This window comes from Mixophyes fleayi, chromosome 2 (assembly GCF_038048845.1).
Source record: "Mixophyes fleayi isolate aMixFle1 chromosome 2, aMixFle1.hap1, whole genome shotgun sequence".
NCBI classification, from domain to species: domain Eukaryota; kingdom Metazoa; phylum Chordata; class Amphibia; order Anura; family Limnodynastidae; genus Mixophyes; species Mixophyes fleayi.
The window spans coordinates 155,319,941-155,341,239 of NC_134403.1; the positions used below are offsets into that span (position 1 = coordinate 155,319,941).

Sequence of the window (21,299 nt, forward strand, 5' to 3'; positions counted from 1 at the left end):
TGTGCATGACTGCCCTGGGGCATTCACTTACTGCCATTTACTGTTATGCCCCAGAGAATGAACAATAGAGATGAAAATATTTTTTTATGGGATCTGAACACCTGACAATGGAAATTAATGAATAGGTTTTGAAAGCAATAAATCAAAACATGTCACTTTTTCCTTGTAATTGCTGGAAAGTAAAGGTTATTCTGTGTGCAAAATAAAATAAGAACTACTGTTGTTGACACATAATTAGGACAGATCATATCCTCATTTCATTTCAGAGTAGCTGGATAAATTTTAATATTTAGACAAGCTCCCAATTGAGTTGTTCTTGTAGAAAATGAATAATCACATAATAATAATGAAAGCAAATAGCAAAAACAATATCCAATAGCTGGAGGATGTAACTGCACAACTCAACAAGTAATCTTTTACACAGTGCACCAAGAGTTTGGAATTATATAGGATCCATCATGACTAATGTGTGACCTTACCTTCTCTTTAAAACATAAATATATTAAATTTAATTGGGTAGAAAGGGAACATTATTTTAAAGCTGTGGTTTGGTCACTGACGTGTGCAACAACCCCTGACATAAAGTGTTTAAGGCATAAAGAGGGTAAATAATTCAAGTATTGAATTGTGAAAAAAAACTTAAACATTATTACTTACTATCAATTTTCTAATAAGACACCAAACACAATAATTTCAGCACCGATTTTAACTATATATGAGAGGCTTCTATATGTGTCTCTAAAAAAAAAATAATCAAATAATAATCCATACGTTCATTTATGAAACAAAATATGTGACTGTTCTTCAAATGTCTATTACACAAATGCACTTTCTTGGCCATTGATCGCATAACCAAGTGGAAGCCCTATTCCGTTTCGTGCTTCCATACAGCAATTTTGTGCCATTTGTGGGATTGAGGACAGGACTGCTCATGGCAGGAAAATTAATTACAGCACTTCAAAGTACTGACATGTACAGTAGCAGGGGCACACGCAGGATTTTTAAGGGGGGAAAAAAATATAGAGAGCTGCTGCGCATGTAGCCACGTATTGTACAGCAGCCGCGGCGCTGTCAAAGAAGCGTCCGTGGCAGTGCTTCTTTGACAGTGCCGCGGCTGCTGTACAGTAAAGTGCCGCTATGTAGGGGCACTGTTTAGCCCCCGTTCTTCGCGGAGGGGAGGAGTTTCTGGAGAACCAGAAACCCCCCCTGCGTGCGCCCCTGAGTAGCATACCTATATTGGGTGCTAGATGTGTTGTACACACAGGACCATGAGTCAAGGAATCCCCCACCCACCCTGCAGCCAGATCAGTGACAGCCGGCATCTTAGTTCCAGTGCTCTGCTCGGGGGAGGTAAGCGGACTCAGTCCAGCTTCCATGACACTGACTGGTTTGAGTCCCCTGACAGCACCCAAAAAGATTGCGGGAAATATGGTGGCTGCGCACGTGCAGAAGAGCAAAGACTCTGATATTGTGCCATTGATTGGTTTGAAAATTCAGCAAGCTGCAGTCATTGCCCAATCTTGGAAGTTACATACTTTTCTCTCATTGCATAAAATAATTTCCAAGGTTCAGTTCAGCTTTAAGATGGAGATGTTGGGGTTCCCCTACTCTACTGCAGTGTCTTTGTCCTTAATGAAGTCATTTTGCTGGCACATGTTTGTGGCTGATGGTGCGAGTTCCCTAAGTCATGAGATTTTCCTGAGCCCTCCCTCGCCTTAGGCCGCTACGTTTGATTCTTGTCATGTAATATTAGATAAATGAGTATTTTTGGCATGAAGGATATTATTGTGTACCCCTCCACTCCGTACCCCTCCCCCTGTCCTTTTGATGTTCCATGTTCCCAGTTGTTTTGCTTTTTGTACCCCTTTACGCTAAAAACTTTAATAAAAACTATTATTAAAAAAAAAAATTCACCAAGCATCTGTCTCACTTCTTTCATGTGAAAGTCACAGTTGCTGGATCACTATATCCTGTAATTAGCTATGAAAATTTAAAAATCTGCAAAAATAGTGGGACAATCATATTAAAAATGGAAAACTGCATTTCCAATAGGACCTGTAATTTTCTGGTATATAAATTACAAAGTTATCGTACAATATCGGTAATTGGTAAATGGGAGCAGCCATGTTAAACACTCCAAAGGATAAAGCTGTACACCCAAGCCATAAGAAGATTCTATTTTAGTGGTTAGCACTTCTGCCTCACAGCACTGGGGGTCATGAGTTCGATTCCCAACCATGGCTTTATCTGTGTGGCGTTTGTATGTTCTCCCTGTGTTTGCGTGGGTTTCCTCCGGGTGCTCCGGTTTCCTCCCACACTCCAAAAACATACTGGTAGGTTAATTGGCTGCTATCTAAATTGACCCTAGTCTCTCCCTCTCTATCTGTCTGTCTGTGTCTGTGTGTGAGTGTGTGCCTATATTAGGGAATTTAGACTGTAAGCTCCAATGGGGCAGGGACTGATGTGAGTGAGTTCTCTGTACAGCGCTCCGGAATTAGTGGTGCTATATAAATAAATGATGATGATGATGATGATAATTGAAACTGTTCTTATTACAATTTTTTTGCATATAACATGTAAACATTTAATAGGAAGTATGCTGTAGCATCCTTCACTCTATTAGGGCACTTGGGTGCTGGAACAGACATTTGCAGAAATATGGCAACATGAGCTAATAAAACTGTTCAGACAGTCAAGCACTGGTAATCTAGTACAACTCAATTAAAAATATATATTTTAGAATAGGCATATTGATTCGCAAAAACTTAAACCTCACTATCTTATATCTGCTTGGGTTTTAGATATTAGTGTTTTATAAGCTATACTCTTTTATTAGCATTTCTGCTATTATTGTGCACATACAAAATTGTATTGTAATAAAATAGTAATAAATTATTCTACATGGACAAGTATAAAAAAATGACTCCAAGCTATTTTAAGTATGAAAGTGCCCAGGGAAGCTTTGTAACCTGGTTAAGAAAAGAGCATATGACTTCCATTTCTAAGAAAAAAGGATTAGAGAAACCCATTAGCAACCGGAGTGACACTAGCCTTTAGGGAGAGGATCCATCTCTGTGCTCTTGAAGAAGAGAAATCATAGCAATATATACGCTCACAGTCCAGTTCATTTTCAGCACCTCAAATTTGTCTTTTGCTGACAATCAAAGGACAACACCGGGTATAAAAATCTATTCCCAAGTGCTCTCTGCATAACCATCTCCTAAATGGTGCACTCTGACAGATTAAGTGGAGAAAGTATTCAATCACTGGGAGACCTGAATGGCTTATAACATGATTACTTGAAAACTTAGGAGAGTAAGTTAAAGGGAAAAAAAATAGTTTGTCTTTATATGTAACAATATCATACATGTTATGTGTCAATTGTAGCTAAGGCCATTTTAAAACTCTTGAATTGTCTGTCACTGTGAATTAACATTAACTTCTGGAAAAAAAAATCGATCTATTTTGTGCTTGCTAATTGTTTCAGAAATGGTTACTTCTGATATTCATGAAGAAAGCCAAAGGCTCCAATATGCAAATAAGAGAGAGAGAGAGAAAAAACAAGATCAGCAGCTCTCTGTTAAATGTAAAAAGACTTTTTTTGAGGGATAGGATAAAAAGGTCTAGCATTCCTTTTAGTTAATAAGTCAGCCAGCAGAGGTGATTTATGGAGTGCACATTGGTTCATGAAGCAAGATGATGGGGTTTGTGGACTAGCAGAAGTTTGCACAAGAGGCACAGAGAAGACTTACCTAGGGCATCATTTTGTGGAGCAGTAGAAATGTGCGGTATAATAATTTACTTTTGTGGCATGAGATTATGAGATAAAATTAAGAGATAAATAGAGAGGGCAAATTTAGGGGCATTACTCGCTATGCTGAGGGATGTACAGTCATTTCCACTCTGCAAACTTATTTGGATTCTGTACCTGCTGAGTGCTGGTGGTCTCCCAAGTTTTCTTCTATACTGGGGTTTCCCAAACCCAGTCCTCAGGGCTCCCCAACAGTGCAGGTTTTCCATATCTCCTTGCTGGAGCACAGGTGGATTCGTTACTGACTGACACATTGTAACAAATCCACAGGTGGTCCTAATTATGTCACATGTGATCCAGAAAACCTGCACTGTTAGGGAGCCCTGAGGACTGGGTTTGGGAAAACCTGTCCTATACTGTTAATGGTACCCAATTTATACTCAGAAGATTTCCAGTCACACATGCATAGTCCATGTAGTAAAGAACATGTCCCCTCAATGTCATGATTACATTCCGCCATACACCACAGTAAACTAAGCAGCATTTTAGGTAAAAAAAAAAAAAAAAAAGGGAAAAGCTAATTTTATTGAATAGTTGGTATTTAAGTGATAAGAGGTTTGACTTTGATGTGACATTTACTGTTTCGCACAGTGTGCTGCTGGAGAGTTTACTGCCTCTCTGCACATCTAAGTGCACTACTAGGTCACAGAGACATCTCTCAAAAACGGAGGTGTGCACCTTGGTGTGTGTTATGTGGACCAGCCAAACACAGGTGTAAAACCAAGATGATCTGCGGTGCGCTTCGGCTGCACTTGGAAATAGCCTCTTAAAATCTAAATCTTTTCTCTGAGATTCCCAATGTTGTTGCCACAAAAGTCTTGCTTAGCCTCTGCCTCTCTCTCTCTGCCAGGATTCTTTGCCCCATGTGCATATCAGAAGACCAAATTTTTTCCCCCCATTTTACCTTTATTAATAATTATTTTGTTACTCTTCACAAGTCCATTTTATATAGCTTTCTTTTGGTATGATGCTTGTGTAAATATATTTATCGGAATTACATTAGCAAAATATGAAACAAGTAAAAGAAATAAAAAAAAATAATTATTCTCCCAATGTATAGCGCTCCCTACAAAAAACTGCCTAGGTACACACAAGAATGCCACTACATTCAAACATAAATACACTCATAAAAGTACAAGAGGCGCGTATTGTAAGATGAACACGATACCGCTGTGTAATCAAAAACAAACTAGATATTGTGCACAATGTCCACCATAGAGTCTCTCTCCTTCAACATAGCTCTCTCCCATAACATATTGTGTCGTATTCTCTCATTCTCTCGGTCAATGTATAAAAGAGAAGGGAGAGGGAGGATCTAACATAATACCTTCGAGATTTTATTTAAGTAAACACGTACAATCATAAACCCACTGTGTGGGGTAAAACATCTATACAAATATCCTGAAATAAACTAGCAGATGAACTCGTACCAGATAGAAGTAGGAAACCAGCGTGATGATGTAAAGTCCCGGGCAATATCAGCTGGGCAATCAACCTTCGTCCAGATAGTAGAACTCTGCTGCCAATCAAGATACACCGTGCTAACTGTCACGTTTCGACCCCGCCTCTGGGGTCTTTGTCAAGGTGACAAAGAGCTATTTTGAAGGAAGATACATCTTTTGACTGAGCTTACATAAATGTAAGTGAACCAGTGGTTTTATATAAATCATGTAGGTCTTTTCTGCACCTGTGGTGTCGTTAGAATTTGCTAATAACAAGCACACTAGCTTCAGTGGTGTTTCTGGAATTTTGAATATTTGTATTTGTTATTCAATTACTAACCCAGTTCCCATTTCTTGTTCAAATTTTATTCACCACTGTTTGGAAATATTATAAGAAACGGACAAGGTACTTGGATGGGATACTCGATACAGCAAGAACTATAAGAGGATTTTTAATCAGCTTATGCAGGAATAAAGGAGAGAGACTCTATGGTGGACATTGTGCACAATATCTTTAACAATATTGTTTTTGATTACACAGCAGTATTGTGTTCATCTTACAATACGCGCCTCTTGTACAAAATTAACTCAAGCTATTAAATAAACCCCAACATTGATTCAGTTACTTCTAACATTTACAAGGATACATAACTTGAGTACTTTATTGGAGGTTTGGCATGAGTCGTGGCCCATAATAAAGTTCATATACAAAGTGTGCTTGTGTAGATGCTGTTTTTTTCTTGTTTTTACGTTTTTAGCTTTATTTTTACTTTTATAACAATGTATATAACATGTATTAACATGTCATACCATTGACACCACTTATGTCCATTTTATACCCAGCTCATCTGTTTCCTACAATACTGGTCTCACTAGGTTACATTATTATTCATGATGCAAACCAATCTCCTACAATTCCCTGTGCCCAAGTGTGCAGGAATTGATAGGGTTTCCCGAAGGATACCATTAGCGAAGTAGAACATGTACTTCGGTACTTCATTGTTAAGAGATGAACTGTTCAAAGACTATTGCTTCATCGGGTCTAGCAAGTATCCCACCACTTTTTTTGAGTCTATTTAAAATATATAATTGTGCCAGTATATCAGTTTTCTTGTTAATAAATTCTGATATGCAGAGTTATAAGAGTGTTTTATTTAACATTTATAGAAAGATAAAAAGAACAGACCCTGACCTTTTAAAGGATTTTTGTTTCATTATTCTCCAGAACTCTGAGCACTATCACTTGTATATGTATGTATGTGTGTTTGTATGTATATGTATGTGTGTTTGTATGTATGCGTATGTGTGTTAATAGAAATTTTAGACCACACAACAGATGCCATACCTTGAGGAATTTTTGGATTCCTTGATAAAGGTCACTGCTGTTTTATACACAACAACTTGTATCTCAGTTGTCATTTAAACTGCAGAATTGAGGTGCCTAACTGTCCCTCTATTTTTATGGAGAACACTGTTTTGAAGTCCAAAACAAAAAATATATATATGTCACTACAAGACTTCCTGCAAATAGTCTTGCATGTCAGGCAAATACCTGGGGGAACAAAGCCAATCTTTGGCTACATCATGCAAATAAACCCTCTTGTCCTTTGTAATCCATCAGATAAATAGGATCTAGGCAATGTCCTGATATGCTAAGTCAAAGAAAAATGAAACATACTGTACTGACTATGCTACTGCCATAGAGACAGATATCATTGTCCAGCAATTTAAACCCTCTCCAGAAACGTGATAGACTGGTTCATAAAACAAGACTGCGTTTGTCTTGTTCATGTAATGCTAGCCTCAACACAACACCGAGCTGCATTAACTAAGCTATAATTGATTGTAATGAAACTTGTTTTTCTGTGTTAGAGTTATACTAACACACACAAATGGATACAGCATTACAGTAAAAATTGTCTACTAAAGATTAATAAATCAATAGAACCTTCAAGAGCACAAGTACAGTGCTGACTTGATGCAGACAGAACCAAACTGCTTAATTTCACTTAAAGATGTCAATGACTCTAGGATGTTTAAACGGATAGCACAATGGCAGCTAATTGGAATGCATCCAAGTGTAACTGCGCTGTGAAGAGATTGAACAGTTCTTGAATCACAGTACAACCCCTACAGTTGTTGCTTTTAATGTTCATTTTATTGTTCTTTTTTTTGTTTAGTATAATTTGTTGCTATCTATAGAGTGCTTGTAGTCATTACATATACATCGTTGGGTACCGTAGTAGTAACAGTGACATCTACAGGTTACATTAAGGTAATGTTCAACATAACCAAGGGAAAAAAGTTCAGTAGAAAATGAAAAATTTAAACTTTGTAAATATATGTGATTAAATCATCTGCAACTTTAATAATATCTAGCATGAGCTAATTTTAGTGCTTTTTCATGTCTGTGACTTTTGTGTAGGAAACACTGTTTAGTGTTCGTTTGTTTTGAATTGCCAGCTTAGGGCCTGATGTAGAGTTAGATGCAATCTGCTCTGAGACGATTCATTGGCTAAAAGTGCTTTTTGCCCTCAAGAAACTACTGTACTGCTGTATAAGTCAACAAAGTTCTGAGTGTTTTTTTATGAATTAAGTGCACATCAAATGTAGTACCCTCCTATGGCAAAAACATTTTGTAAATGATACCAGGTTTTGATTAAGGTGCACAATTATATTATAGTGCAAGGTAAAAGTATACATGATAATGTTTTTGATTAGTGGGCCCTCACTCCAGTGCCGAGAGCTCTGCTATGTCATTTGGAAAGGCTGAATATAGTTATTGAAAGCAGAGGCAACTCTAAGAATAAGAAATGGAAAGCCATGTGGGCATCCAGTCCAATTGAAGGATAAGATCTGGCATGATGTCTGAAGCTTTTGGATGTCTTATCTGTGTGTTAAAAACATTAATTTTCTGTTTGTAAGAATATCTGAATTGACCCTTTCAGTGTCTTGCCCACTAATTCAGTTTTACTGACCTTCCCAACCTCTTTGTTATCTGCCAGGTGAGGTGATCCATAGAGAAAATCTTGGTGTGCACATACTATTACTATTGTTAGAGCCACGATCAAAGGCATAACTACCATAGTAGCCAGAGGTGCAGCTGCTATGGAGCCTGCAGCTCCCATGCCAAAGCCCCATATGTATATGTGTCTTTTCACCCTTGTAAGGTACATGTGGACCCTTACAAAATGTTGATCTGGGGCCCACAAATGTATAAGAATAATAATAATAATAATAAAAAAAAAAAAGATAATAATAATAACAAAAACAATAATAATAATAATAATAATAACAATAATAAACATAATAGAGACAGTCACCTCCAGTCTGGAGTTGGAACCTTCACGCTAGCAAATAAGGCAGTGTTTAAGAACAACAATTAGTGTGGACAGTATGTTACTCAGATATTATCACAAATAGCCTGTCCTTTAGTGTATATTACAAGTGGTGCTCCTAAGTACATAACCACACCTTACCCAGAAATCAATACCTCTCACGCACTCTGGATAATAGATGCCATATTATACTTGTACACCCTTCTTTGTGAGCTGCAAATAGCAAGCTCTGATTGTATTATTATTTTTACTCTTTATTTATTTATTGCACAGCTATTGTGCAGCTCTGAACAATTACAAGCCCTGTTTATTTTTTCAAAGTCTCTACGCTACTAGAGCTTACAATCTAAATTCCCTACCACAGGCATGGAACAAATGATAGGATGCTAGTATCATCCCATCATTTGTTCCATGCAAATCTATAACAGCTAAAATAATCAACCTCGGTTTAATTTCAAGCCTCTCCAGCAGCAGCTGTACAATTTATTCACCGCCATCCTGTTTTTTACAGCTTCATAACGAAAATGATGAATGCTTTTATGAAGAAATAAATATTCATTAAAAGCGAGTTAGATTTAAATTATGCTCCTTCTAAAAGACAAATACTTGTGAGATTTATCTAGATGGAGACGGAAATGTGCCTGTAACCATATCCCATGACAATTTAATATTTCAACGAAATTAAACTAGTGGACATAGTTACTTGTATCCACAGCAATCAATATAATTAAAGGCAATACTGGTTATAATATATGAAATATATGTGAAAGAAGATGTGATTAGTTGTAGGTATAAATCCCATCAAAAAGTCTCACAGTACGTTATGTTATATTATATGATAAGAGATAGCCAGCTGAACGTCTCTCCATCAGGAAAAAAATCTCTTTCAGGGTCATTGACTCTTCATCCTCTATAATGCTGAGCATTTAAAGTACATAAACAACGATACAAGTTACCTAATTAGCAGTGATTTACATTCTTTATGACCTTTTTATACATATAAACCATTCTACTAACAGTAATTGCTGTTAATGAAGAATGAAAATAATGCTGCCAAAATGTCTGTTTTGAACATTGATTAACACAAGGCGCATTTACTACACACTGTAAACTTAACTCATTTTAACTTAATAACCATATGACAGTGACTTGTCATTTAAGTATTTACATGGTCTAAGTCGGTCATATCCTGTTTGGACAAATGACAACAACACACTGTCAATCAGTATTGACCAAATGGTATTTGGAATGCCTTGCATGTATAGGTATACATCAATACCTTGTTATGGTCTCAACTGGAATATAGGAAATTAGTTTCTCATAGTAAAATACTAACATAAGACGAAAATATTATTTAAACTATGAAAGAAGCAGCTTTGAAGCAGTATGATAATTCCAATATTTTCACATTTTCTTTTCCTTGTATTACTCTGCTTCTCATTGCTATCTCATCTATGGCAATCAATACTACAGCCATTTACAGAATAATTAGAGTTAGAATAATGATGACCCACAACTGTAGCAATATATCTATTTACTAGTTCACCCTAAATAAGCCAGTTGTGTAGTTTCCAAGTATCAATTACTTGGAGTAACACCGTGTCAACTCAACTCATCCACTTCCTTACATGTCTTCATGTAGATATTTTATCTTACTGCAGCTTTGTCATTCAAAATAATGATATCCATTTATCTAGCTTTCATATACTAACATCATTATTTAATAGAATTGTATTTAATGTTGTATCTATATGTTTGCAAATATATATTTAAAATCCATCAACATCTGAAGATAAAAGCAAAGTATTATTTGTGGATGCGCATGACAATTTATGGTCTCTGTTATTTTAAAATTAGATAGTTCCATAGTGTAGTCACTTACATAGTACATAATATGATCACACATAAATTATAGGTGTCCATTTTTAAAAGGTAAATGCTTTGAATTGAGCGAAGGCTAGTATAATCTTGTATATATCTTTTCTTTTCATAATTAACTTTATAGATTAATATCAAATATAATATACATAAATATACACATGGGAAACAAACATTGTAATTGTGTAGTTAACATGTTCTACCCTATAATAGTCTAGTCTAGGGAATAGCCAGGGCCTAATAAAGTTGTGCCCATATTTTTTTCTTCTCAAGGGGGTTTATAAGATGTGTAACTCCCATTCTCTAAAATGTGTTTTCTTTGGACTAAGTATATAAGTAAATCAACAAGAAACAAATTTAGTAGCAAAACCCAAATAATCTATCATTTCATTTTTATTTATTCGACATAATAAACTAGCATTTATGCTAAACATATATTGACTTTCCTTTATTTTTCTCACTCCTAGGAGGTTATCCTATGTATACTGTATTTTAGCCCCACATATAGACAGAAGGAGCTAAATTGCACCATAACTGTAGACCCGAGACAAAGATAATATCAGTAATGCTCCCCATAGACACTGAGATCTGTTTGTTCAGGGCTACTGGCAAATAACTAGATCAGTGAGTAATTTTGCAGCACGTGTGACCAAAATGGCCTGGTCCAGTTATTCCGCCTCTGCTCCATACAACCAGATTGCTCCTGTTAAGTTGTTATGTGTCAATCTGTATAACGCTTGGTCAAATTCTGCAAATTGATTAAATCAACCAACCAATATCGAAATGTATTTGAGCAGCTTTAATCGACCAACCAATATCGAAATGTATTTGAGCAGCTTTAAGAAGTTTTGCTTCAGCTTTCGTAGGACATAAAAGTACTTCAATTAGGTTTTAACACATGTATCCTTGATGGGAAGGTTTACTTACAATAACTATAGTTGTTAATGCAACATTATCATTTTCTTACCTTGAGACACTCATCTTGTTTATTAAGATCTTCATAATCTTTTTTATTCAGACATGAAGAGTTGAGTAGAAGATCAACCTCCGCAATGGACTGCCGGAGGCGTGCAATCTCTGCCAGGTATGTAGAAGGCACATTGGAGGCATCCACTTTAATTCCTTCAGTCATTGAGCGAGTTCTTTCTTCATGAACAGTTTGCTAGTGTACATAAAGTAGAAGTTTATTTTCTTAGCAAACGCATAGAGGAAATAAAAAGTGTCAAAACAGAAGTACCATTAAAAGTTTTACACTATAAAATCTAGGACAATTGTATCCAACTACTACTTTATCTTTGGTGGTAATGTACAAAGTGTTGTTAATTCCAAAGACATTGAGAATCCTTTAAACAACACAAGGTTGAAGACCTACTAAAATATGGTAACAAATATGATTTCTCCAAACTTGTGGCTTTCACTAATATTTGACTATGTGAATTGCACACTTTGTAAACAGATATACTAGAAGGGTTATTACATTTTTGCTTTACATTTTACCCGTGTAGTTAATTTAGTATATAGAGAGCTATATAAAAGATGCAAACTCACTTAGGACAAAGAAATTTAAAACAAAAATAAATATTCTATAAAGCAAACATCCATTGAATTCACGAATTTAAGTAGAATTAGCTTGAAAGTAATCTCTATTTAAAATGATAAATCATCATCATCACCATTTATTTATATAGCGCCACTGATTCCGCAGCGCTGTACAGAGAACTCATTCACATCAGTCCCTGCCCCATTGGAGCTTAAATGCTAAATCCCCTAACATACACACACAACAGACAGAGAGAGAGAGTAGGGTCAATTTTGATAGCAGCCAATTAACCTACTAGTAATGTTTTTGGAGTGTGGGAGGAAACCGTAGCACCCGGAGGAAACCCATGCAAACATGGGGAGAACATACAAACTCCACACAGATAAGGCCATGGTCGGGAATTGAATTCATGACCCCAGTGCTGTGAGGCAGAAGAGCTAACTACTTAGCCACCGTGCTGCCCCAATATGATTCACACAACACAACTGCCAAGCCATAACTTAATTTCATCTAAACAAACACATGTTGAAATGCAAAGTATTTTTTTTATATTTGCATACAGTACCTCCCCTTGCAGTGACCAGACCGCCTATCGTAAAATACCCCAGCTGAAAGAATGTGATTATCGAGAGGGAAAGGATCATTTAAGAAGTGCAAAAATGCAGCTCCACAGTGCATACATTTTTGCAAACATTCTCCTATCCTATTTGCTTGCACTGTACACACACTTTCCAATTTTGGGAAATAGCTCCATGCAAATAACTTGTGCATACCAGAAAAATAAAAATAAAAAGTCACTTTGAAGTAATGCTGTTATCATTGTTAGACCACCCTTAATTAATTATGAGTTCACATTTTTCTCCTAAAACCTAGTTCTTGGAACTAATTTGTGCCACACCAATGCAAGAATAATGTGACTGTAGTTTTTTCAGATGTAATTTTTTTAATGGTCATTTTCTTTGTTACATTGGCAAAATTAAACATAGAAATGCACTTTTCCATATTGAGTGCACCTAATTGAGATTCCAGGTGCTAATCAGAATTGGCATTGGCTGAATGGAGGTACGTAGTCTAACGAGTTTTTCGGTGTTCACCAAGAACCGTCACAAGGTGGGATGAGCTTTGCTGCCAAAACCCACAGGTCAGGGTCCGCTGAACTGCCTCTAATATAGCTTGTGGACAGTTGTACAAATAGTATTGTAATACAGTAATGCATAGGTCTGGCATGCTAAAGGAGAGCACTGGCTGATGGGAGTGCTAAGAAGGAGGCAGAGTCCGGTTGAGCCAGTTCGGTACATTTGCTAACAATAAGTTACAGGTGTGAGAGGCAGTAGTGATCAAGGGATAGCTGAAGTCTGGTACACATGCTGGTAATAAGGTACAAATGCAAAAGACAGTTGCAGAGTCAGCTCAGGCTGGTTTGGTACACTTGTAAGCAATAAAAGGCAATGGCGTGGCTAATGGATATAGCAGGAGTATGGTACACTGGAGATCAGTAACGGGCTGGAGCACTGGGGAACAGAAACACAGAATCTGCAACACTAAAACACATTGGGGAGTCAGAGTGTAACTAGCAAGTTGCTCTGACACTTTAAGTATAAAAGCAAGCTTAAAAAGGCTGCCCCGAATTGCGGTCACATTACCACTGACTCCTGGAAGCAGAGGAGAGACAATGCTGGGATGGGTCAGTGATGGTGACCGTACCACCTGCCCTAAGTGTGGACTATGGACATCCTAAAATGGTTTATCCAGAAATTTCTTATGAAACAGCTTGAGAAGGCGTGGAGCATGGACATTCTCGGCCTTGATCCAGGAATGTTCCTCTGGGCCATATTCCTTACAATCAACCAGGATCTGTAAGAAACCTCTTCAAATGCGTGAATCCAACATTTGTCTAACTTTGTATTCCAGTTGATTCTGGAGCAGTAAATGTGAAGGAGGTTTATTTGGAGTAGAGTAATGATTGGTGATTACTGGTTTTAGGAGGGAAACATGGAATACGTGTGGTATCTATAAGGAAGAGGGAATAGCCAACCTAAAGGCCATATGATTAATTACCTCAATGATCTCGAAAGGACCAAGAAATTTAGGGTCCAATTTCTTACTGGGAACCCTCAGCCGAAGGTTTAGGGTAGAGAGCCACACTTTATCTCCAGGAACCAAATTAGGAACAGAACGCCTTCTTCTATAAGTGATTTACTTAGAATGCATAGCCGACCTCTTAAAACTTGCTCTCACTTGATCCCAGAAAACAGAAAATCTACAAAAAAGGGAGTGCAGTGTAGGTAGGGAAGCTTTGGGACAAGGTAGGTAATCTGGAGTGACAACCATACAAGACAAATAATGGAGAATTATAGATTGCTTGATTAAAATGATTACTATGGGCAAATTCTGCACAGGTGTAACAATCCTGTCCAGGTTTGCTACATTTCCTGTCTGCTCTGTTCTCCTGTGGATCACGTGACTCACTTCAGGGCGTGCCATTCAAACCTGCTCTATTTAAACTCAGCACTGACACCTGCTCACTGTCAGTACAACTTGTTTGCTAGCCTGTCTCCATGGACTTCTGTGCATTGTCTGCTCCTTGTGTATTCTTGAACTCCCCTGTTGGATTTTCTGTGGGTGAACCTGCTTCATCAACCAAGTGCTGGTAGCACCATCTTTGGAAATCTGTTTGCAAGTATCTCTATGTATCAATTTACAAGACTTAGTTTATTATGCCAAGTGTGCGGATGCTCATCATTGTGATATTCTGAACTGCCATCTCACCATCTCTGCTGTGTACAGAGCTTTGATGCATTGTTTCCATGTGTTGATATGTACTTATGCTCATATTTATTGAAGTACTTATTAAGCAGACCCACTGTCTTGTGTTCTTATTTTCTAAAAATTGTATGACCCTGACTCAGCTAGTCACGTGCACAGGCCATCGTGGGAACCGCCCACTAGGCCTGATATTATTCCAGTCCATAACAACAGGGAAGTAACTCAACTCAATCAGTTTGGTTGGCTGAAACATACATCTGAGGGAATTTCTTGTGCTCCTGATTGGTTCTTTCAGTAAATCTGTTGGATTGGGGATGGTATGCGGATGAGAAGTTAAGTTTAATCCCGATCCTGCTACCAAATTTGAACACAAGCTAAGAACCGCGATTTGACAATTACCCAAGGACAAACATGTAAACAAAATAATTCCTTGATGAAGAGTTCGGCCAAAATGGAGGATGAGGGGAGATTTCTGAGAGGCAAAAAGTGGGAGGCTCTGGAGAAGCGATCCTTGACGACCCAAGATCAGGGATTGGTAAAGGAAAGAGGGCTCCATATGGTTTTAGTTGGGATACTTTATGCTGAGCGCAGACAGAGCAAGAGGTAACAAATTCTTTCACATCGTTGGGAATAGAAGGCCACCAATAGGTTTGGGAGAGTAATTTCCAGGTCTTCTTTATGACAGTATGATCCGCGAAGTGCGAAAAGTGAGCCCAGCATAGTCATTTGAAGGTTTTACTGGAGGACAACTGGAGGCTGTAGGGGGCGTGGTTGCCACAACATATTTAGGATTCAAGATGAATTTCGTTTTCTAGGACTGAATCAAAGGATCGGGAAATGGCATCGGCTTTTTTATTCTTAGAACCAGGGCAGTAAATGAAAATGATATTAAAAACTGAAAAAACAAGGACCATCTCGCTTGGCAAGGGTTTAAGCACAAAGCATATCATAGATACAAAAGGTTCTTGTGGTCAGTATAAATGGTCACCGGGAAGACAGCCCCCCAAGGAGATGCCTCCATTCAGATAGAGCCAACTTGATAGCTAAGAGCTCTTTGTCTCCAATATCGTAGTTACTTTAAGCTGGCTGGAACTTATTTGAAAAGCAGCAGGAATGGAGCCTCCCAGAACTATACTGTTGAGACAAAACCACCCCCAAACCAAAGGATGAGGCATCTACTAAGAAGAAGGGACATTGACAATTAGGCTGTAGTAACACGGGTGCTGAAGAGAAAGCGGATTTTAGATGTTTAAAGGCCTCAACTGCTTTGGGGGGACCAAATCTTAGCATTAGCTGAACTCTGGGTTAGAGCAGTGATGGGGGCTACCAAAGATAAGTATTATTTAATAAACTGGTGATAATAGTTTGCAAATCCCAGGAACGTTGGGTAGCTTTCAAGGCCAAAGGTTGTGGCCAGTCCGAGATGGCTTAAAGCATGGCAGGGTCCATTTGCATGCATGTACCAAAGATAATGTAACCTAAGAAGGGTAGTAATTTCTATTCAAAAAGAGATTTTTCCAACTTGCAGAAAAAACGGTGAGACCTGAGATGAGTGAGGACCTCGGACACATGTATATGGTGAAGGTTTAGGAGAAAACCAGGATGTCATTTAAATATATGACCACAAATTGGTAGAGAAGATCTTGAAAAATTTCATACAGAAAATTTTGAAAAACCGCAGGGGCATTACTTAACCCAAAGGGCATAACCAAATATTCAAAATGTCCATCATGGGTATTGAAGGCTCTTTTCCACTCATCCCCCTTCTTGACGCGGATGTGATTATAAGTCCCCAGAAGTCCAACTTAGAAAAGACAGTAGCCCGCTTTATGCGATCAAAGAATTCTGAAATTAATGGTAGAAGATATTTATTCTTGATCGTAATAGCATTTAACCCCCGATAATTGAAAGACAGATGGAGCTCACCATGTTTTTTCTTTACAAAACAGTATCCTGCCCCTGCAAGGGAAGAAGATATGTGGATAAAGCCTCTCTTTATATTCTCCCTAATATAGACAGCCATTGCATTGGTCTCCGGTAAATACAATGGGTAAAATCGTCCTCAAGGGATGGGTTTTCCAGGTATGAGATTAATACTAAAGTCCCAGACTCTATGAGGTGGAAGTTCCGTGGCTTTCTGCTTGCTAAAGACATCAAGAAGCACCTGGCATTGGGAAGGTAGCTACAGATCCAAGGTTAAGTCAGAACAAAGTAAGGGAATTGGAGGGACAACTTTCAGGAGGCAGTGATCATAGCTGCAGGTTGAGAAACCGGTTCGGGCAAGTGATGTATTGATCTGACATCATGCAGCCTATACAGTGCAATTAGGAAATGGTTTCAATAACCCAGAATTCAGGTAAAATCCCAAAAACTACGCACAGAAGTTTGGGTGCGATACTTCTGCTCAATAGAAGACATCTATTCTCTCTAATCAATTTCTGATAATTTATGTGTCCTTAATTTACATATATTACATATTATTGTTACTATTAATGTTTATTTATAGGGTTCCACATGAGGTCTGCAGCACAGTACAGAGGGCAAACAACAAGACAGGACATGGTATAACAGTACAATACAGTAAACAAATAACACTACAGCGTTCAACACAGCTACTGGAGTACAAGGGGTATAATCAGCGCAGGCTGAAACCTGAGCCTATTAGCATGGGTGTAACTAACAGGTTTAGAACTACTGAAAGAGAAGGGTCAGATCTGAGACACAGCAACATTTGAGTCATTACTAAAGCTGGGTACACACTGCAGAATTTTCCACCAACTTTTTATGCCAATCGATTTTACATGCGATCGATGTTCCGATCGCTCGGTCCATGGACTGCATACACACTAGCCTTGTTTAGGATATTAAAGGGTAGAGCGGACGTCCCTTTAGCAACTTTTTACAGCCATGTTGTTGTGAGCAATGATTGTAATTTCGTACTCAATGTTGTGGATCGGTCGGAAGTTTATACACACTACACAACGGAAACAAGATTGGAACAAAAATATTTAACGGTACGACCAACCAAATGAGGCGACAATCGTCCATTTGGGCAGACTTTCGACCATCATGTCACTGCACACACTGACCCGACTTTTGAACGAGCGGTCGTATGTCGGCTAATTGAGCCGATTATTGGACGAAAACCGTGTAGTTTGTACCTAGCTTTAGTCATTTATTTTGCCTCTTTGACAGCCTTATCTGATAAAAAATCATACATTGAGACCAAAGCAATATATTCCTTCAATCCTATCTCCATATATTAATCCAGTTAATTCCACCAGGAGGAGTGTGAAATATATGGAGTATTCATTGACATTTTATCTGAATACCGGGGACACAACAGCAACATCTGAATATATTGTCAAGAATGGTTGTAGCATGTGTCAGAAAAAGGCTGGCATCGGAAATGTCCCCTAACTGATATGACTACATTCAGAAATGTTATTCCTAATTCTGTCGTAATTAAACTTTGCCAGTTGGTAGCCTCATTTTATCCAGTCAAAGAGGTGAATACATAAACTTTTTCAGTTGAAGTAGCAGAGAACTAGAACTTAGCCTGGAAGAATTTTTGACATATTCATGGTGAAAAAAATCTGCTTTGTCATCATATTTTACAGAAGAGAGCTATTGATGAGATGACGGTCGGTAGTGCCCAACATACCTTTGGTGTAATACCACACTGTTTTGAGAAAAGGTCCTCAACAGTCCCTCCTAAGCACTTTGCTTGTCTACACATATTTCAAACTTGCAGATGAAGACAGGTGTTTTAAAATATATGATCCAGAAGTATCTCATGGAATATTTTGTTTTTTGTGCCCTTGACAAATTAATAAAATATGGTACACTTGATTACATAGGGGTTTTTTTGCTACCCAGTCCACATAGTTCTCATAGACTAACATAAACAATATGATGCTGCACTCCTACACAGTGGCAGAACCTTTGAGGCCTGGTCCTTATGTCATCTTGTAAAACACAGATGCTGGCCACACACTATAAGAGCCACGGGCATAACTGGACCCTCACAGCTGCCAAAGACAGACAGAAGATATTCAGAACTAGGGCCAAAACCCACTGATTTTGGTTTGTGGCCCTATACTTAATAAACAAAGGGATCACAGCTAACCTTAGCAATTACAAGTATACAAGGCTGCATGCTTAGTTAGGAATATATGGATTTCATAATTTAAATATTGCGGAGCACTCTTGTGATATTTTATAATATAAAAGCCCCTATGTCCCATGGTTTTTCAGCAGATGTGGGCGGGTGGAGTTGAGATCATCAAGAGTCCAAAATTGAGACTGAATAAGGGCCCCAATGGTACTCCACTGTCCCTACACCAAAATTGGCCAGCAGATTTAGATAAACTGTTGATCTTGATTTTATAATCAAGAATGTATATAGTGATTCCGAGAGCTAGTATGACGTTTCTGTGAAACTGTAACTACTATTCTCCTTATCTCTATGAATGGACTAATAAAAATAAAAAAATCTAATTGCCCCATTTTAATTTAATCTCTATTGTTACACCTTTGCATTTTCTTAAACTAAAATTTTAAAATTGTGCTCATAGAATTTACACCAAGAGTTAGGTTATTTCTTAGTGTCACTAAAAAAAACAAGCACGGATCACACTCTCCTTGGGATATCATCACTGGACTAATCTGCCATTTGTGACTTTGTACATTTGTACACTAGAATTAGTAATTAAAATCCAATTGGTGAATTATGTAAACAGAAATGTCAGCCTAACTTGTTTATTACTAGTATAATATAATTAGTGTCTTCTCGATCTGAAAACTTTGCTCCCTGTAATATTTGTCTGCCATCGCTGCCTCGTCTGTCTGTCACCAGTTTTGAAATTGCCAACATAAATCATGCTAGAGGGTGTATCTAACCAACAAAAAGAAAAATTCAGGCAAAGAATTCTATTCACAAAATTGACCTTCTGGATTAATTTCTTGACTTTATTCGGAAATCATTAAGTATACAAAGAGTACTTAGTCTTTATGAGTATTTTGACCTACTTATTGCACAAATCTCTGACATGTATAAAACATGGGTATAATTGTGTCACTGCCATTTTGAGATAACTACAGACACCGTTTAGCACCATGCCATCAGGCCTCTAACTATTATTCTCTGAGATAGACTTTTCACAATACTTCTACTGTAGCCCTTGACAGCTCTCCCACACTGAAATTTTGGAGCCTTATTGCACCCTGTATAGAAAGATGCTGTTTACCAGTGTGGAACTAATCATACTCAATGTCTGGCCTGAACAGAGGATGGTATAGTCAACCCAAGTTTTATCTAAGATATTCTAGGTCCAGTATCCATGATACAGATTAGGGAAAAAACTGTTGAATTTCACCGTGGTACACCAATTTTCTCTGGATGTTTTTAGATTTCTGTAGCACTGAATCACATATCATGTGCTTATGCAATATGTTGATAAGTACATCCAAGTTCCTTTTTTTCTTTCTTTAAATATACTATATACTATATACTTATATCACGAATTTCTCTTTATCTGTATGCTAATCGTTGTTCATTAGGCAGTTTCATGTTTATAGTTGAACTGAAATCCTAAATGCTGATCCACATTACAATTTTTATAGTCATATTGAAATAGCTTCTTGATATTTTACTATTTTTCAATGATTCTTACTATCTTTAAATGCAATAGGTATTAACACATGGCCAAATTAAGGACAGCAATGTTCACTGCACCTTCGCACGCAAAATACACTTACTATAGGCTAGGATTTCTGGGAGGGAATGGGTCAGGGAAGGGGCGTTAGCCCATAGTCAATGTAAGTAAGGACAAGCCAAAGTCAAGCACACGTAGCCACGTCCAAATCAAACTTTGGGCATCTCAATGTCCTTGTTGTTAAGAGTCCGATATACTAGCCAGTTGCTTTGCTTTTGTATGCAAGGTTTATTTATTTCACGTTATAAGATTTTTTAAAACCCTGAAAGTAAAAAAATCACGCCACTATCACAGTGAGAACTTCAAATATTGTTGTATTGTCAAGTATAAGTTTAATAAATCTGGTTCATAAGAGTTTTGGTGCTGTAGATTTTGTGCCGTGGTAGACAATAGCTGCCTGCGTTGTAAAAACCAGTCATTCAGTTTAGTAAACTGAGGATTTTAATGTTTTTTTTTAAAAAAGGGAGTGCTCTGCCACAATATTAATAATAGTAGACCAAATTACATGGCTGCCCTTAAAAACAATTACCAAGTCACATACATAAAAATAAAAAAATACACACAGCACTCTGAATAATGTACTTAAATATTATACATATTAATAACATATTTGGTACATTATTACCACGTTCTACCTTCTGTCTGATGATCTTTCATTATATATATTTGAGTTACATATGTATAATATATTTTTAGAACATATGTTTTGATTCAAGAAATATTTACATATAATCTCTAAGTTAAAATAGAGTTTTTATCATAATGTGTACTTTGTGAGAGACAATTCTCCGTTAGTTTAATATCTCA

General features: G+C 37.5%; 1 protein-coding gene across 9 annotated transcripts in view; it reads right to left on the reverse strand.

Moving 5' to 3' along the window:
* The window catches only part of DMD (dystrophin), a 1,967,742-nt gene that overhangs the window by 980,194 nt on the left and 966,249 nt on the right, over positions 1 to 21,299 (reverse strand). For all 9 annotated transcript variants that reach the window (XM_075200299.1, XM_075200300.1, XM_075200296.1 and 6 more), the window contains one exon: positions 11,437 to 11,631. In XM_075200299.1, coding sequence (XP_075056400.1) covers positions 11,437 to 11,631 — 195 coding nt within the window. The remainder of the gene's footprint in view (positions 1 to 11,436; positions 11,632 to 21,299) is intronic.